Genomic DNA, 18,650 nt, shown 5'->3' on the forward strand with positions numbered 1-18,650 from the left:
CCCGCTGTTCTTCCTTCTCCGCAATATGAGGTGGTCTCAGTTTGAGACCCCTGGGCCACAGGTATGCCACCAGGGGTCGCTGAGCCAGGAGGAGTGGTATTTCCTACTAAGTGGCATTTGTTTACTTTGAGCGCATATTGCCCTACAGCTCTCAAAGTCCAAGTATCTGGTGAGTGTGGAGTGTAAAATTTCACAGCGGTGATCACAGACCATTTTGGCAACACAGGATATAGCATTTCTTTATGAGGGAAGAGAGACCTTGTGATTGCATGGGCACTAAATATGGGACTTTTTAATTGAAAACACTATAGTTTGCACTAAACATATGTGGATTAAATCTAATTGCATGCTTGTACTATTTGTATGCGTTTTCACACGTGTTTGTTGCACACATTTTTCATGTTGAATAGGTGTTTAAAAAATATTTTTTAGGTATTGTCATCCCAGCGCAGCTTCCACTCATGTGCACTGGTTGTGCATGTGTGTTTTTTATTCATCTAAGGTAATAATATGGGATTCCAGCACCTAGTTGGGAGCAGCAGCATAATTCGTTCCGGAAGCATGCTTGTAATCCAAAGCCCTTGTATATCAAATCAAATTTCCTCATAAGAAATAATGGAAACTCAGATGATTTGTTCCACAACCATTTATTCATAAGTCCTTTAGTTTATAGTCCATATAAAAAGATTATAGCAATGTGATAGGTTGTGTAACCATAAAATGTCCATCCACAAATGGAAGTCTCCACAAGGGGGTTAGAAGCAAAATCCAGAAGGAGCTACAGAGTTTAAAGCCTGATTCACATCTATGCATTTTGCAGATTTGCTCTCCCGAACGCGTTCCATAGGAAACCATGTTAAACGGACTGTAGTGCAAATCTGCAAAATGCAAAAAGCACTAAAAATGCATAAGTGCAAATCAAGACTCAAAGAGAAGAGAGGCGCCTCCAAGTTTCGGGTCACACAGGGGCGAACTGTCAGGTGATTTAGCCACCTGATAAATTGCGCTACATGCATTGCAATGAAACCATTCTAATAGGAGTGACTCAAGTCGCTCAGACTTAGAAAAGGTTCCTGTACTACTTTGGGGCGACTTCGGAGGGGCTTGCATTGACTTCTATCCAGAAGTCGTTTTGCAAGACGCGCTGTACGGGACAGCTTCAGAGTAGGACGACTTGTGTGAACTGGCACTAAGTGTAGCAATATGGTTACATTTAATGAAGGTACAACATTTAGCAACTCATATTGAGGATTAACCCCCTTCCGATCCGCGCTATAGCCAAATGACGGCTACAGTGCAGACCTTCAATAGACGTCCTCCCCTTTGCACGCTCCCCACGCGCCCTGTAATCACAGAGTCAATGAGACTTACCACGTGATCAGCTGTCAGACAATAACAGCTGATCATGTGATGTAAGCAGAAGATCAGTAATCAGGTTTTTTTTCTCCTCGCACTGACAGCGTAAGGAGAAAAAAAGCTGATCACCAGCTTCTGTGCAAGGAACATCGGTCCCGAAGAGGAAAGATGCACAGCCATCTGATCTGTGCCCACCAGTACTGCCTGCCAGTGCCCACCAGTGCATAACAGTACAAGCAATCGGTGCCACCTATCATTGCCCACGAGTGCCACCTATCAATGCCCACCAGTGGTGCCAATCAGTGCCACCTAGCAGTGCTATCAGTGTCACCTACCAGTGCCCATCACTGCCACCTCTCAGTGCCCACCAGTGCCACCTATCAATGCCCTCCGGTGCCACCTATCACTGACCCCTGTTATGGACCTTGGAATGCGAAAGTGTTCCTCCTTGAAATCTGTTACACAGTGGGGGTCTTCTGCTCTGTCTTAAGGCTACAGACAGCTCCATTGTTCTGTGTCTGGCTATTGTGTACATTGATTGCCCCATGGGGCTTCTGTCTCATTACACATAGCAGTCCTTCTATTCAAGCTATAGGACCAATCCCTGCTGACTCATTTTCAAGTCCTCATTTGCATGGCTAAGAGGGCCTGAAGGAGAACTACATGTACTTTACAATTGACCAATAGGAAAGCGGTTGTTGGGGGCGGGATGTTCCAAATTCTGTATAAAAGTGAAAGTGTGTTGTGTGCTTCCAATAAAGGTCTTCCTGTTTGAACTTACATACAGCCTGCCTGGTGTTTGTTCTGAATGGATTCCGAACGGCACATAGCTGTAGTTCGGATCCCGGAGCCTTGGATAACCGAACAATCAGACGTTGCGATCTGCAAGCTGACTCAATAGTAGCAGAGGAGTTGTCGGGGGAGCGGAAGCGAGCGAGCAAGGGTCTCGTTACATTGGTTGGCAGCGGTGTGATTTGCTCTCCAGTAACTGGGGCACTCCAAACCACCACAATGAATGACCAGCTATGCAGCATGAGAGCGGAGTTCGGGAGGAGGCTGCAAGGCATGCGGAAGCAACATCGGGGACCAGCGACGGAGCGCACCATGCTCGGCTGGGAGGATGTGATCCGCCGGCAACTCTGGCATGAGGCGCTAAGCCATGAGCGGCACCATCAGGGGAAGATCCTTCCCTCCTCCTCAGAGATGTACTGGATGCAGTACTGTGCGCGAGAGGTGTTCCTAAGGGAACGACCGCGAGATGAATGGAAGATGGAGCTTGGAAGATTGGTCCAGGCGGAGATGAAGCTGGACGCCAACTACAGAGCCCTCCGGTGGTTCGCGGCTCAACTTTGGCCAGGTACAGCAGATGGCAGCCCGACAGAAGGCGTTGGCTACGGCGGCGTGGGGCTGCTCCATCAAAAAATGTACGGAGACCCAGACTTTGGGAGCGATAAGGAGTGGCGGCTGGAAAACATCCTGGACTTCCGAGATGAGGTGCTGGACCTCCCCAAAGAGGCATGTGACCTGGAGGAATTGGAGTTCCTGGTTGAGCAGGAATGGGAGCTTGAGATTGCCTACAAGCGACTGTTTGACGGTGATCAGCAGCCTGGCATGGCTCCCTTTGCCTGGGACTGTCCGGGAGAAATAGCAGACAGTCAAAAAGACGAGGAGAAAATGGGGCTAGGGGTGACCCTACATTTTCCCGTCCTAACCGCAATGGAAGAAGCGGCAATGATACAGAGGGCACTGCGAGCACTAGAATGTCAGAACGCACCGGAGGTCCCCCAGGCAGCGACACAAGCTAATAGCATGAAGGTCTCAGAAAGGGGAGTTGAGACAGGCGCTGGAAGGCTGGGAAATGGTGATAAGCAGCAAGTCCAGAGTATCTCATCTGGTGCCCCAGCAGAAGCGCTGGCTACAGGGCATAGTGCCCCTGGCATCTGCCCAGCATCAGAAAAAGAGTTGGCTCCGGAGAGTCTGAGAGATGATCTGCATGAGCTGTTTCCCCAACAGCAGATATCCCCACCGGGAGTAGAGGAAGCAATTCTCCCTCCCCAGCAATTGGACACTACCCCAATGTTCATCCCCCCAGCAGAAGCGCTGGCTACAGGGCAGAGCGCTGATGGTCTCTGCCCAGCATCAGAACAAGAGATGAAGAATCCGGAAAATAGTCCCTGCAAGATAACTTCTCAGTGGCTGGTAACTACACCAGGAGAAAAGCAAGTACCTTTTCCCCAAATGCATAGCCCTACCAGCCTATGTTCCCTACCAGCTGAAGCGCTGGCATCAGGGCAGAGGATTATTCAGCTCCCCCCAATATCTGCAACCCAGCCCGGATCAGAGGAGTGCAGACAGCTGTCCCCACTCTGCAGCGGCTGTTTTTATTCCCGGGAGACCGTATGTGCGGTTTTGTTCCCCAGCGCCAGAGTCGTACTTTTACTTTTCCTGTTTGCCTGGTGTGGAAGTTTGTGACTAACACAGGTCCAGACCAGTTGAGGGTCAGGAACCTGGTTAGTCTGTTTTTAAAAGGGGAGAAATGTAACAGTGTTTTGGAAGGGACTGGGGGCGGGCCTCCAACCGACAGACTATGGGCCAGAAAAGATACTGGGGACCCGGGACATGCTGGCACTGAGACGGGAGGGGTTACCCCGACAGACAGACCTGGAACCCTAAGACTACTTTTCCAACATCCTCAAGTTGACCCGTTCGGGGTCCCACTGTGGCTGTTGGACTGTTTGCCAGGGGAAGTATTGTCATGGACCTTGGAATGTGGAAGTGTTCCTCCTTGAAATCTGTTACACAGTGGGGGGTCTTCTGCTCTGTCTTAAGGCACCAGACAGCTCCATTGTTCTGTGTCTGGCTATTGTGTACATTGATTGCCCCCTGGGGCTTCTGTCTCATTACACATAGCAGTCCTTCTATTCAAGCTATCGGACCAATCCCTGCTGACTAATTTTTTTAAGTCCTCATTTGCATGGCTAAGAGGACCTGAAGGAGAACTACATGTACTTTACAATTGACCAATAAGAAAGCGTTTATTGGGGGCGGGATGTTCCAAATTCTGTATAAAAGTGTGTTGTGTGCTTCCAATAAAGGTCTTCCTGTTTGAACTTACATACAGCCTGCCTGGTGTTTGTTCTGAATGGATTCCGGAGGGCACATAGCTGTAGTTCGGATCCCAGAGCCTTGGATGACCGAACCATCAGACGTTGCGATCTGCAAGCTGACTCAATAGTAGCAGAGGAGTGTCGGGGGAGCGGAAGCGAGCGAGCAGGGGTCTCGTTACAACCCCTATCAGTGCCGACTTATCAGTGCCCATTAATGCAGGCTATTGGTGCCCATCAGTGCAGCCTCATCAGCGTACATCAATGAAGGAGAAAAATTACCTGTTTGCAAAATCTTATAACAAAATATAAACGGTTTTGTATTTTTTTTTTAATCTTAGTATTTATTAACAAAAATAAAAACCACAGAGGTGATCAAATGCCACCAAAACCACCTGTTTGTGGGGAACAAATGATAAAAATGTAATTTGGGTACAGCGTTGGATGACCGCGCAATTGACATTCAAAAGAGTGACAGTACTGAAAGCTGAAAATTGGTCTGGGCAGGAGGGGGGTTTAAGTTCCCAGTAAGTAAGTGGTTAAAAGTAAGTATGCAAGCACCTGGGGTAAAGCTGTCCACATAGACCATCCCTCGCACCTCCAACTCTCACCGCTGTCAGTCTGCAATCGTGTCCGGGAAGACTACCCTGCAGTAGAGCGATTTGAAAGCGAGGCTTGAAGCACAGCGTGGAAGGGATGACGGTGGTGCAGGGACGGTCTATGTGGACGGCTTTACCCCGGATGCCTACATACTTAGATGTGCCTGTTTTAATCATAAACCATGTGAGTTACTAAATGTTGTACCTTCAATAAATGTAACCATATTGCTACACTTAGAGGCATCTCTGTTCTGTTTTATACTCAGTTGTGACATGACGCTACTATATCAAGTCAAATTGTATTTAAAATGTTTTGCTTCAGCACCCCCTTAGCCAGGGCCAGACTTACCATAGGGCTTAACTGGGCTTGACCGCCCGTAAGCCAGCCAGAGGCAGTCTGGGTCACGGTACGGCACACTTCCTGTTTCCCCTGCGGCTCTGCCACTGCCAGTGTCGGAGCCAGTCACTGGCAGGTTCGACCATCGGCTGTGCCTGTGTGTCCCGACTCCCCACGGAGGACTGTCTGTCTCAGACTTAGTCAAGTCTGCGGGGGCTGCCTGGGCTCCATCCAACCCGGAGTGACTCTGAGCAAGCTGCTCTTCACCCGACGGCGGGAGTCGCGGGACTCACTCTCTACTATGCAGTTAAGGTAAGGTCTGTGACTGACTGTCACAGACGAGACCACCAGTCACAGACTAGAGACTACTGACTAGCGCAACTTCTTTATGATTAATGCCCAACGTCTCGGCCCTCACTAAATGCAAGGTGCAAGTGCAACTTTCTGGTCACAGTGGACTAGGTCTAGGTCACGTGCCATTTTTTAAAATATGAGTGCCTCGTTATCCTCCTCATACCTCACCTAGTGCAATAATACACAGACATCTAAGATCTTTTTTTATATTATATGATATAATATATAAAGATGTGACATCTGTGTATTGCAATAGGTGAGGTATGAGGCAGTCGAATTAAAAGGGACAAATAATGTCACACATACACATTGCATGATGAGGCACTGAATCTGTATATGAAGATGTGCTGAGTGAGGTATGATATAAATTACATCAGTTCAGTGCAGAATGCCTCAGTCAGTGCAATGGCCAACTTTATATTATCAGCATTCCTAGGTCAGTGAGAGTGCCTTTCGTCCCACTCAGTGCAATCTGCATCTTTAAGATCAGTACCTCATACCTCACTCAGCACATCTTCATATACCGATTCAGTGCCTCATGCAATGTGTGACATTATGCGTGTCCCTTTTAATTTGACTGCACCAATGTCAGGTCAGTCCATTATACTGTACTTTGGTAAATGTGCAACTCTTTTTGTAATGCATTCTTGCTTAATCAAGAAATATTGGTTGTGGATAGACTCATTGGTGTGCAAATAGACGTTAAAGAGCTTGTTATATGTTTAAGATGGATAGCTAAATTGATAGATCGATAGATAGATAGACATATTTTTTATTGTGGTGTAGGATCTGGGCCTGCTGTCCCTTCATCTCTCTTCCTCTCTCTCCCCCTCGTTCTCCCCTTCTCTTCCTCTTTCTTTCTCCCTCCATCCCTCATTCATCTCAGACTCTAGCCACACCCATTCGGAACCACGCCTATTTTAACCACGCCCACTATTTGCGTGAACCACGCCCATTTTTCTTAATGTATAGAAGGTAGGGCCCGAAAGTGACTCAAGCCCAGGGGCCCCTACCACCCCAAGTCCTGCCCTTAGCAGCCTGGAAGGGAATGGTATAATGGAAAAGAGCTCACCCATTCTATAAAGCCGCATACTCAGAGGAGTACCCTGTAAGTTTGATAAGGTTTGGGGTGGGTGGGTCAATTCCATTCTTCCTGCCTCAGATTGATAACCCTTCATGACACTCTGTCCTTTTTTTTTTTTTTGCTGTATTTTATCGTGCATCAAGTTTGTTTAGGTTGCCTAAGGCAGGCCATAGATGGTGCAAATTTCTTTCCTGCAACCATGGGTTGCAGGAAAGAAAATTGCATGTTTCCCCCATCAACACAGACAGTGCTGACAGGGGAATTTTAAAGATGGTTCCAGGGCAGGAAGGAAGGGGAAAATCATACAATGAGGGCACCTGTTTCAGGGAAAACTGTCTAGGAGTGAAATTCCTTTCACTTTGGAAAGATTTCTTAAACTTCCTGTTGCATCTCTAAGACAGGGAGTGAACTTAAATTTCCCAAATACTACACAGATAACTGGCAGCGGTTTAAACCCTTCCTTACGTTATCCAAAGATTTTGCATATAGACAAACTTTAATCCAGGGTTTCTCTACTAGGGTTCCTCCAGAGGTTGCTAGAGGCAATTTTTGCTTCTCAGATTAGTTTCCACTGACACCATTGATCTTTTTAGCCATCTATAAAGAAAGAAGTCTTCCCAATGACCACAAGTGTAAGGAGCCGTCTTCCCATTGACTAATGCATCATGAGTTATATAGTCATTTTGAGTAGGGGTTCCCAGGGGCCAGAACCTTTTTTCAAGGGTTCCTCTGTTGAAAAGGTCGAGAAAGGCTGCTTTAACCAGTTGATAGAGCAGTCCAGGTCCAGATAGACTATAGAACTGCATCCCCGCCCTTGCATGGAATGTGTGCCAATCCCAATGCTGCAGTCACAGCTACAAAGATCACAGGAGCACCTTTCAGTGACTTCAGCCCAATGCCAAGAGGTCTTCCTTCTAACACCACTTTTATGGGCAGAGAGACACGCAGGCGCAGTGGGTGGAGTCTTCACTTTTATTTATTGATTCCTTCAGGACTGCTGCATTTCTTCTTCTCCAAAGTGAATTTTTGTAGTAGGAGACTGTGTTATTCTATTTGGTGGTCTTGCTACAACATAGTTTATGACCAATAATAAATGTTGGTAATAAATGATAACATGGTAAGTCAAATAAGAGGACTGGTAAGAAAAACATATGCCCATATATTTTATTGAACATTTATAGAAAAATAAAGCCCACTTATAAATATTAATATTGTCCTTTAAGTCCCAGTTTTGCATATCCACAAGCACTTCAAAATGATGACGTTGGTCCTGTCAACCATCAAAAAAATAAACACATTCCTTATTCCTGTTCTAATACAAATACATTGGAGTGTCTTCTACAAAGGACAAAAACAGACCGTTTAACAATTTATTATGGACAAAATAGACTGAAGGTGGCAGGTCAGTGTCACTTGGATCTCCCGTGTTTACACCCGGTTTTCATTGCAGACGGATATACATCTTGCACAGGCTGTCTAGCTCTGAGAACAAGGACTCCCAGTTATGGTATAGACCATTTCATATCTGATCATTTGTTAATTCAATGGTAAATTTAGGCACATATCAACCATGGAGGTTGGCATATATAGTAGGGTTGTCCTGATACCATTTTAAGACCGAGTACCAATACTTTTTTTCAAGTACTCAGCGATACCGATTACCAGTGCTTTTTTTTAATCTCATGTGACAGTGGCACATGTGTCAGTATTTTATTTTTAAGGGGGGGAGGGGGTTGTGGACAGTGTCAGTGTGTTTTTTATTTTATTTTTTACAATATTTATTTTATTATTATTTATTGCAATTCTTTTTTTTTTTTATCAGCCCTACTGGGGAGCTTTGGTAAGATATCAGGGGTCTTAACAGACCCCTGACATCTCCCCTTTGAGACAGGGAAAGAGACTAGGGACACAAATTCCCCAGTCCCTTTCTCAGCAGCGCTGAAAATGAATGGAGAGAAGACAGCGGCAACTCTCCATTCATAAACTGAGATATTGTAAACAGTTTACGATGTTTCAGCTATGTGAATGAACAGAGTTAGTGACTCAGTACATTTGGAAAGGGTAGGAGCCGGATTTACCGGCTCCTACCTCTGCTCTCCATCCTGACAGATCAAGGGGGTGGAGGAAGGGGGATGGCAGCACGGAGGGGGAGAAAAAAGGGGGACAGCAGCATGGAGGAGAAGAGAGGGGGACACAGCGGAGAAGAGAGGGGGACAGCAGCACAAAGGGGGACACGGAGCAGCATGGAGGGGGAGAGCAGCAGAATGAAGGGGGACTGGAGGAGGATGCGGGGACAGTCAGCGGTGATTGTGTGTGGGACAGTTACAAGCACTGATCTCCACTGATTTCACTAAAAGTCCGACTTTGAAACCTATACATGGTGATCAGTGCTTGTAAATCTCCTACCGCACTGATCACCCTGACTGCCCAGGTATCGGGTGAAGCATTGGCCCCAAGTACAAGTACTCGGTATAGGGACAACCCTAATATATAGGTATCCCTATAGACTTATATGGGATCACACGATCGCCTAGAAGGGGCAGCAGCAAAAAAAAAGGATACTTTTTAAAAATTAAAAAGTGCACTTATCTTTTTAATATAAAAAAAAGGCAAATCAAATAAGCATGCAAATGACTAATATCTTTATGCTTGTGTCCCCCTGAGTGTTCCACGTGGATTCTGAGTGGACAGTTTAAACTGTGTTAATAAAGCATCCCTTGTACTCATTAGATGTGGATAGCGTTAGCATACAGTAAGCTAGGAGCTGAGTAAGCAAACAATACTAGAACACAAATTGTAAATCCCATAATTTACAAAAACACGTGTTTGACCCAAATAAAACACTGAACTGCATGTAACATCTAAAAAGTAAGGATTCTTTTTTGTATCACATTTATTAGCCCAGATTGATAAAAAACAATCGCTTGACCTCAGTACAACCAGCCTGTTGGATTTTTTTGCATGAGATTGCGGTCAGCAGCTATAGCCACCAGCAGTAACCATTATGTTCTGCCGACAGGAAAGGCACTACCCACTGACAGAACACAATAGCATAGGCGAGGAACTTTTTTTGCTGAAATGACTGTTTACAGGGTAGAGATACATAATAGTTAACTGATTCCTTTTAAAAATGATTAAAAATAGATAAAAAACAATCAAATAATGTACCTACAGTTTAGTTTTGTTTTTGCTGTTGTTTCCTGGTTCTCTGATGTACAGAGCCACAGAGCCAAATACAGGGCATTAAAGGTTTTGAAAAACAAAACTGATTGGTGCTGAGGAGTTTTAGACACACAGTAATCACACCTCCTTGATTAGTGACCACAGAGAGAAATCTCCCAGTACTGTGGTGATCAGGAAACAGACAACCAGGAAGTTTCCAGAACAGAGAAGGATTACAGCAACGTCAAAGCAAAAACGAACAATGAGGACATGAAACCAGGACTGCAGTAAGGTAAAGGAAGCTATTTAGCTAAAAAAAAAAATGTTTTCTTTAGTGACCCTTTAAATCTGCCATGATGTGTAAACATGCTGTGCCCACTTGCAAATTATACAAGGGCAGTTTTTGACATAATGTGTATTATCATTAACTCCCCCCTGAGCTTTTTTTATTTAACCACTAGCCCACGCAGTTTTATGGCGGCAGGCCAGCTTGGCTGCGTGAAATCACGTATTATTACGTCATTTCGCATTTCAGCCAATGGGGCATGGGACCCCTGGTGCCGCGTGCGTGCCCGGCGGACGCGATCATCGCCGGGCACCCGTGATCGCTCATTACAGAGCGAGAACTGGGAGCGGTGTGTGTAAACACACAGCTGCCGGTCCTTTCAGGGAGAGAAATGACTGATCGTATGTTCATACATACAATGTATGAACAGCGATCTGTCATTTCCCCTAGTCAGTCCCATCCCCCCTTCAGCTAGAACACACCTAGGGAACATAATTAACCCCTTCAGCGCCCCCTAGTGTTAACCCCTTCCCTGCCAGTGACATTTTTACAGTAATCAATGCATTTTTTTTTAGCACCGATCGTTATAAAAATGCCAATGGTCCCAAAAATGTGTCAAAAGTGTCCGCCATAAGGTCGCAGTACCGATAAAAATCGCAGATCGCCACCATTACTAGTAAAAAAAATATATATATATATTAATAAAAATGCCATAAAACTACCCCCTATTTTGTAGACGCTATAACTTTTGCGCAAACCAATCAATAAACGCTTATTGCGATTTTTTTTACGAAAAATATGTAGAAGAATACGTATTGGCCTAAACTGAGGAAATTTTTTTTTATATATATTTTTGGTGGATATTTATTAAAGCAAAAAATATTCATATTTTTTTCAAAATTGTCGTTCTATTTTTGTTTATAGCGCAAAAATAAAAACCGCAGAGGTGATCAAATACCACCAAAAGAAAGCTCTATTTGTGGGAAAAAAAAGGACGGCAATTTTGTTTGGGAGCCACGTCGCACGACCGCGCAATTGTCAGTTAAAGCGACGCAGTGCTGAATCACAAAAAGTGGCCTGGTCATTGACCAGCAAAATGGTCCGGGGCTGAAGTGGTTAAACAGTTCCTGATCAGTTTTGTGCATGGTTAACTTATAGAGTCATTGCAAAATGTAACTAAAATGACAGTGTAAGAAACAGCATTGCTCTATGCTACTAATCTACTGTTCTATAGTTACCTGTTTTATTTTCCCAGTCACAATGTAAATTACTTATGTTCTTGAGTTAGCATTGTATTTAGAGTCATGTGCAGAAGATCATAATAAACCGATAGACACAGGCTGCCCATTTACTGTATGGAAGGAAAACAAGCATACCCAGAACTGCGCAGTTCTTCACTACCCAAGACAGTGGAAAGTCACCTAGCCTGGTGTAGGCCAAAGCACTTGGAAATGTGGCATCATCTGAGGTCAGTGTTAGACTATATAGTTTTAATGGGGAGGCAATGGGGGCACAGTTGGGCAAAGTTACTCAAAAACACATACCGGCGCCTCTGCTAAGCAGAATCCACTTGCTCAGTGGGGGATTGCTCCATTGATCCCTGCTGAGTAGGCAGATGATAGGTCTGTGTCTGCTTGGCTGTGCAGAGCAGACGTGGACAGAGTTCAGCTCTCCTCTATGGGAAAATCAGATGGAAATGGACCACCTGTATCTCAATCCGATCCGCCGGATGGATAGAAAATAGGGCCATCATCCATTTGTTTTTGGCGTACAGGATCAGATCAGATGGCAGTGGGTGTGTCAGCAGACATCCGCTGCTCCATACAGCAGACTGGAGGGTCCGATTAAATGAAAAACAGGAAGGCGGACCTGATCGGACTGCCCCTGTGAAAGGGCCCTTCCATTTCAGTGATTTGAATATGTATTTCATTGGGAGTGCTCTGATCTTCAAAAAAAATATTGTCATTTTTATTGTAATTAAAAAATATATAATGGGAAAAAAAATGGCTTCCAAATGCAACATCTTGAAGCTTTATAAAAGCCTGCTAACCGTCAAGGGTCCCTGCACACAGATGCATTGTAGTTAGCATGCAGTAAAAAGGTGCATTTTGCTGCTAAGCACAGTAATGCACTGGGGTTGCTGTTGCAGCGTCACTCATTTTGAGCTGCAACCAAACAGACCTTATCACACAGACGGTTCCCATTCTGTGTGTTGTGGGCGGTGCTCTGAGCACCAGTCCTTGCACATTCATAAAACATCTTGTATTCAATTTCTGATTGGACAGGGGTCATTAAAAAAAAACACACAGCACACACGTTCCTGGAGTTCTACTTAAAGGCACCACAGGGCAGAGGTGTGAATGGGCTTTAAGGCCAGCATTGTCATTGGGATCGGTCTTCAGACAACTATCCATACACTTTGGCTGGCGCTGGACTTTAAATATGCCTGCCTGCAGGTAGACATGGTAGAATTCTGCGAAGAAGTAAACATTTCAGGAAGAAAAGTGACCTTGCTAAAAAGAGGGCAAATGTATTAGAATAAATTGAGAACCAAGTAGTGCATATATTAGCTAATAGTTTTCTAAACATTTGTAGTGGCTATCCTTTAAAATAAAACTGTCCGAGCAATAAGTCTTCCAAATAAGGTGTAACCACAAGGTGCCAAGAAGTATTTTTGGCATTTGTAAAATGTAGCTGTAGAAGGTCTCAAAACCCAGGTCACCTTGAATGCAATGCGGGCAACCTTTCTCCTGCATAACACAATACAACACAGGCACCTTTCAACAGGTGGATGACATGCACCGACTTCCACACACAGAAGAGTAGTCCTTCTGGCTGGGCAGACTTTGCTGCACATGCTTACATGAGCACTTCCAGTGAGGGACAAAAAAGTATGTGATCCCCTACTGATTTTGTACATTTTCCCACTGACAAATAAATGATCAGTCTATAATTTTAATGGTGGGTTTTAACAGCGAAGAGACAGAACAAAAATATCCAGAAAAACACATTTCAAAAAAAGATATAAAATGATCTGCATTTTAACCACTTAAGGACGGCCCAATGCCAATATACGTCGGCAGAATGGCACGGCTGGGCACAGGCACGTACAGGTACGTCGCCTTTAAGAGCCCAGCCGTGGGTCGCGTGCACGCGCTTCGTGACCACGGCCGAAGGGCCCGCGGACCAGATCGCCGCAGGTGTCCCGCGATCGGTCACAGGAGCTCAAGAACGGGGAGAGGTGTGTGTAAACACACCTTCCCCGTTCTTCTCTGTGGCAATTTCAGTGATAGTCTGTTCCCTGATATAGGGAACAACGATCACTGACGTCACACGTCCAGCTCTGCCCCCCTACAGTTAGAAACACATATGCGGTCACACTTAACCCCTTTAGCGCCCCCCTAGTGGTCAACTCCTAAACTGCAATTGTAATTTTCACAGTAACCAGTGCATTTTTATAGCACTTTTCGCTGCGAAAATGACAATGGTCCCAAAAATGTGTCAAAATTGTCAGATGTGTCCGCCATAATGTTGCAGTCACGGGAAAAAATAAAATAAAAAAAATAATCGCTGATCGCCGCCATTAGTAGTAAAAAAAAAAAATATATATTAATAAAAATGCCATAAAACTACCCCTATTTTGTAAACGCTATAAATGTTGCACAAACCAATCGATAAACGTTTTTTGCGATTTTTTTTTACCAAAAATAGGTAGAAGAAGAATACGTATCGGCCTACACTGAGGAAAAAATAATGTTTTTTTTATATCTTTTTTGGGGATATTTATTATAGCAAAAAAAAAATATTGAATTTTTTTCAAAATTGTCGCTCTATTTTTGATTATAGCGCAAAAAATAAAAACCACAGAAGTGATCAAATACCATCAAAAGAAAGCTCTATTTGTGGGAAAAAAAGGACGTCAAATTTTGTTTGGGAGCCACGTCGCGCAACCACGCAATTGTCAGTTAAAGCGACGCAGTGCCGAATCGCAAAAACTGGCCAGGTCCTTTACCTGCATAATGGTCCAGGTCTTAAGTGGTTAATGAGTGAAATAAGTATTTGATCCCCTATCAGCAAGATTTCTGGCTTCCAGGTATCTAGTATACAGGTAACAAGCTGAGATTAGGAGCACTCTCAGAGGGACAGCTTCTAATCTCAGCTTGTTACCTGTATAAAAAACACCTTACCACAGAAGCAATCGGATTCCAATCTCTCCACCATGGCCAAGACCAAAGCGCTGTCCTAGGATGTCAAGGAAAAGATTGTAGACCTCACACAAGGCTGAAATGGGCTAATAGGCCATTGCCAAGCAGCTTGGTGAGAGAGTGACAACAGTTGGTGCTATTATTCGCAAATGGAAGAAACACAAACTGTCGCTCTCCCTCGGTCTGGGGCTCCATGTAAGATCTCACCTTGTGGAGTTTCAATGATCATGAGAACAGTGAAGAATCAGCCCAGAACTACACAGAAGAATCCTGTCAATGATCTTAAGGCAGCTGGGACCATAGTCACCAAGAAAATAATTGGTAGCACACTACATTGTGGAAAAAATGAAATCCTGTTGCTCCCCCAAGGCCCCCCTGCTCAAGAAAGCACATGTACAGGCCTGTCTGAAGTTTGCTAATGAACATCTGAATGATTCAGAGGAGAACTGTTGTGATCAGATGGGACCAATTAGAGCTCTTTGGCATCAATTCAATTTGCTGTGTTTGGAGGAGGAATGCTGCCCATGACCCCAAAAACACCATCAAATATGGAGGTGGAAACATTATGCTTTGGGGGCATTTATCTGCTAATGGATCAGGACAACCACATCAAAAGGGACGATGGACGGAGCCATTTACCGTCAAATCTTGGGCGAGAACCTCCTTCCCTCAGCCAGGGCATTGAGAATGGGTCATGGGTAGGTATTCCAGCATGACAATGACCCAAAACACACAGCCGAAGCAACAAAGGAGTGGCTCAAGAAGAAGCACATGGAGTCCTGGAGTGACCAAGCCAGTCTCCAGACCTTAATCCCATAGAAAATATGTGGAGGGAGCTGCAGGTTCGAGTTACCAAATATCAGCCTCGAAACCTTAATAACCTGGAGAGGATCTGCAAAGAGGAGTGGGAGAAAATCCCTCCTGAGATGTGTGCAAACCTGGTGGCCAACTACAAAAAACGTCTGACCTCTGTGATTGTCAACAAGGGTTTTGCCTCCAACTACCAAGTCATGTTTTGCGAAGGGGTCAAATACTTATTTCACTCATTAAAATGCAAATCAATTTATAACTTTTTTGAAATGCGTTTTTCTGGATTTTTTTTTGTTTATCTGTCTCTCACTGTTAAAATAAACCTACCATTAAAATTATAGACTGATCATTTCTTTGTCAGTGGGCAAATGTACAGAATCAGCAGGGGATCAAATTACTTTTTTCCCTCACGGTACACTGACAAGTACACGAATGGGCCAGGTCTTTAAAAAACAGAACTACACTGCATCTGAGCAGCACAAACAAAAAACGCTGTTTAATAATTTTTTTATATTCACAGCAAACTCCCCCATCCAGCCATGTCTCCATGCTTTATTTTGGTGAGAAATCACCTTGAAAAACACCCCCCTGCCACACCAGGACATTTCTGGCTGCAGCCATCTTGAGTGAGGGCAGATGATTCATGTAGCATTTACTTCCTGCCCTTAGCCCAGGCTTGAAGGCAGGAGGATGTTCTTAGCTGAAAAAGCCCCTCCTCAAGACTTCTGGGATGTAGGACATCATTTGCCTAGGCATGAAAACCAGGAAGTAACTGAAGACATGTATTTAAAAAAAAAAAAAAAAATATATATATATATATATATATATATAGAAGTTCCAGTTTGAGCAGCTGGAGCCGCCAGGTATCATGTGCAGACAGACAGTTTATGTCAATTGGAACGCAGTTGGGAGGACTGTGTCCGAACAGCGGCTGCATTCACATAGACATGCGTGGTCTGCCTGTACGCAGTACTTGGCGTCTCCAACCACTTAAAGACACAACCCATTCATGGACTACGGGTGTACACATGCCTGTGACTTCACAGGAGTAGTATTTTCTTCACCCAGAATTTAACTGTTCAATTTTTGTAGACGGGACAGTTGGGCCAACCCTAGGATTTTTATAAGAAAATTAATTCACCAATACCTATCAGAAAGCCCAAAGCAAATCAAGAGAAGTAAGAGAATGCAACATATATTAGACTCAAATTTTAAATACATAAAATGTCCCCATCCATTACAATTATATTCAAAAGATCTGTTCTGTTTTGCACAATTGGGAACAAATTCAATGTCTGGAGAAAAAAAAAAAAAAAATTAAAAAGGAATGATAGATTATTGTCCTGCTATTCCATTCAGACCATGAACAGTATTTATATCTGATAGCACAAAATAGAGTACCTCCTCTGTGTTCCAGATCCCAGTAAAGAACTAAATGGCAGAAGTCATTATATAACAATGTATAAAAACATCTTGATTCAGTCTCAATAAAGATAAGAATATAGGCGAAGTATAAAATCCAGATTTATACACGTTTCATTTCTGTACACTGAAGTTCAAGTCTGAAAGTTTCCCTTGACAAACACAGGAAGAATACTGAGTGGGAAGGGGCCAGTCACATGATATACGTCCCATCCTTGTAATATTTTATGGTGTCCATCTGTTGTGTCATGACCAAGACTTCTTGAAACCCGGTGCTGAGGCCGGACATATGTTGGAAGTAGGCCTCTTTCTCCACCTGGATGGAAAGGTTATTGACTCCAGCGTCTTTCAGCATTGCGGTTACCTAACACACAAACAGGCAAAGGTTATGGCAATAGTAAAAACTCAATATAAAAGGTTGTGCACAACCAAAACAAAGGGGAAAAAAATACCTAAAGTGAGCCATTGCACAACAAATATCAAAAAAGTGTACAAATTAAAAAAAAGAATAGGCAAAAACAAACACATCCGACCCCATAAAAACAAGGCCACTTATGAGTCAATATGGAATACCCAAACAATGAACTACGTCTGCAACACAAATGAAAAGGTTTTCACTGGTGTCTGGGGTAGACCCAGGTCTTCATATCATGAATGTTAATATATCACATACTTGCACCGTAACCCAGTAATACATTGTGCGCACAATTATTAGGCAAGCGAGTATTTTGACCAAATCCAAATTTTTATGCATATTGTCCAACTCCAAGCCCCGCCCCCATTTTACTTACCGGAGTCCATTCACCTGCTGTGTGTGTCCCCTGGCGTCCTCTTCTCCACTGAGTCTGGCCGTTGATTGGATAGATTGATAGCAGTGCATCTATTGGCTCCCACTGCTGTCAATCACATCCAATGACGGGAGCGTCTGTATGACACAGGAGTGCGCTTGCCAACTGACCCCCTCGGGAAAGAGCTTCCCAGAGGGGGTTAGCTTTAGCGGGGAGGAGCTGAGACAGCCGCTGTGGGACCCCAGCAAGATTGGGGCCACTCTGTGGAAAACGAACTGCACAGTGGAGGAAAAGTATAACTTTTTTTTTTTTTAATAACAAACATAACGAACCTATACAACCCCTTTAAAGCATATCAGGTGATTTGAAATAACAAATCAGATCATCACAGAGTGGGGCTGTGGATGTGAATTTAAGGCCCTGTACACACCGTCAGTCCATCCGAAGGACCGTTCTCATCGGTTAACCGATGAAGCTGACTGATGGTCTGATGTGCCTACACACCATCGGTTTAAAAAACGATCGAGTCCAATGCGGTGACATAAAACACAACAACGTGCTGAGAAAAATGAAGTTCAATGCTTCCAAGCTTGATTCTGAGCATGCGCGGGTTTTAAACCGATGCTTATGCGTACTAACCGTCGGTTTTGACCTATCGGTTAGGAGTCCATCGGTTCAAATTTAAAGCAAGTTCTACATTTTTCGACCGAAGGATGGGGCCCACACACGGTCGGTTTGGACCGATGAAACTGAACTTCAGTCCGTTTTCATCGGTTTTGTCCGATCGTGTGTACAGGGCCTCAGGAGTATACAGTGCCATGTCCCGATAACTCAAATTTGAAAAAAAACTATATGGCAGATGATGGACTTTGGAGGCGTATATATATTAAAGATGCAGTTTTTGGAGAAGTCTATGCTATATTCCTCTTACTGATGCAAAGGTCCATCCTTACTCCATGAACCCCAATATTAGCAGCATCCATTAGTGAGCAGGTCTTTTGAATGCACTTCTTCCAGTATCAGACTTCTGGGTAATATTCCAATTAAGGATCTCTACCAGAGTCCTTTGATTATTTGGTGAGCATCCATCGGTTGTGTGTGTGTGTGTGTGTGTGTTTTTTGGCTCCAGTATTATGATCCTGT

The 18,650-nt window shown here is 44.2% G+C and overlaps 1 protein-coding gene across 1 annotated transcript in view; it reads right to left on the reverse strand.

The window, feature by feature from the left end:
- Positions 1–16,476: 16,476 nt before the first annotated feature.
- SLC30A5 (solute carrier family 30 member 5) overlaps positions 16,477–18,650 on the reverse strand; it is a 62,552-nt gene continuing 60,378 nt past the window's right edge. Inside the window, exon 16 of the mRNA XM_040339837.1 lies at positions 16,477–17,083. Coding sequence (XP_040195771.1) covers positions 16,913–17,083 — 171 coding nt within the window. The 3' untranslated portion in view covers positions 16,477–16,912. The remainder of the gene's footprint in view (positions 17,084–18,650) is intronic.

This window comes from Rana temporaria, chromosome 1 (assembly GCF_905171775.1).
Source record: "Rana temporaria chromosome 1, aRanTem1.1, whole genome shotgun sequence".
Lineage (NCBI taxonomy): Eukaryota > Metazoa > Chordata > Amphibia > Anura > Ranidae > Rana > Rana temporaria.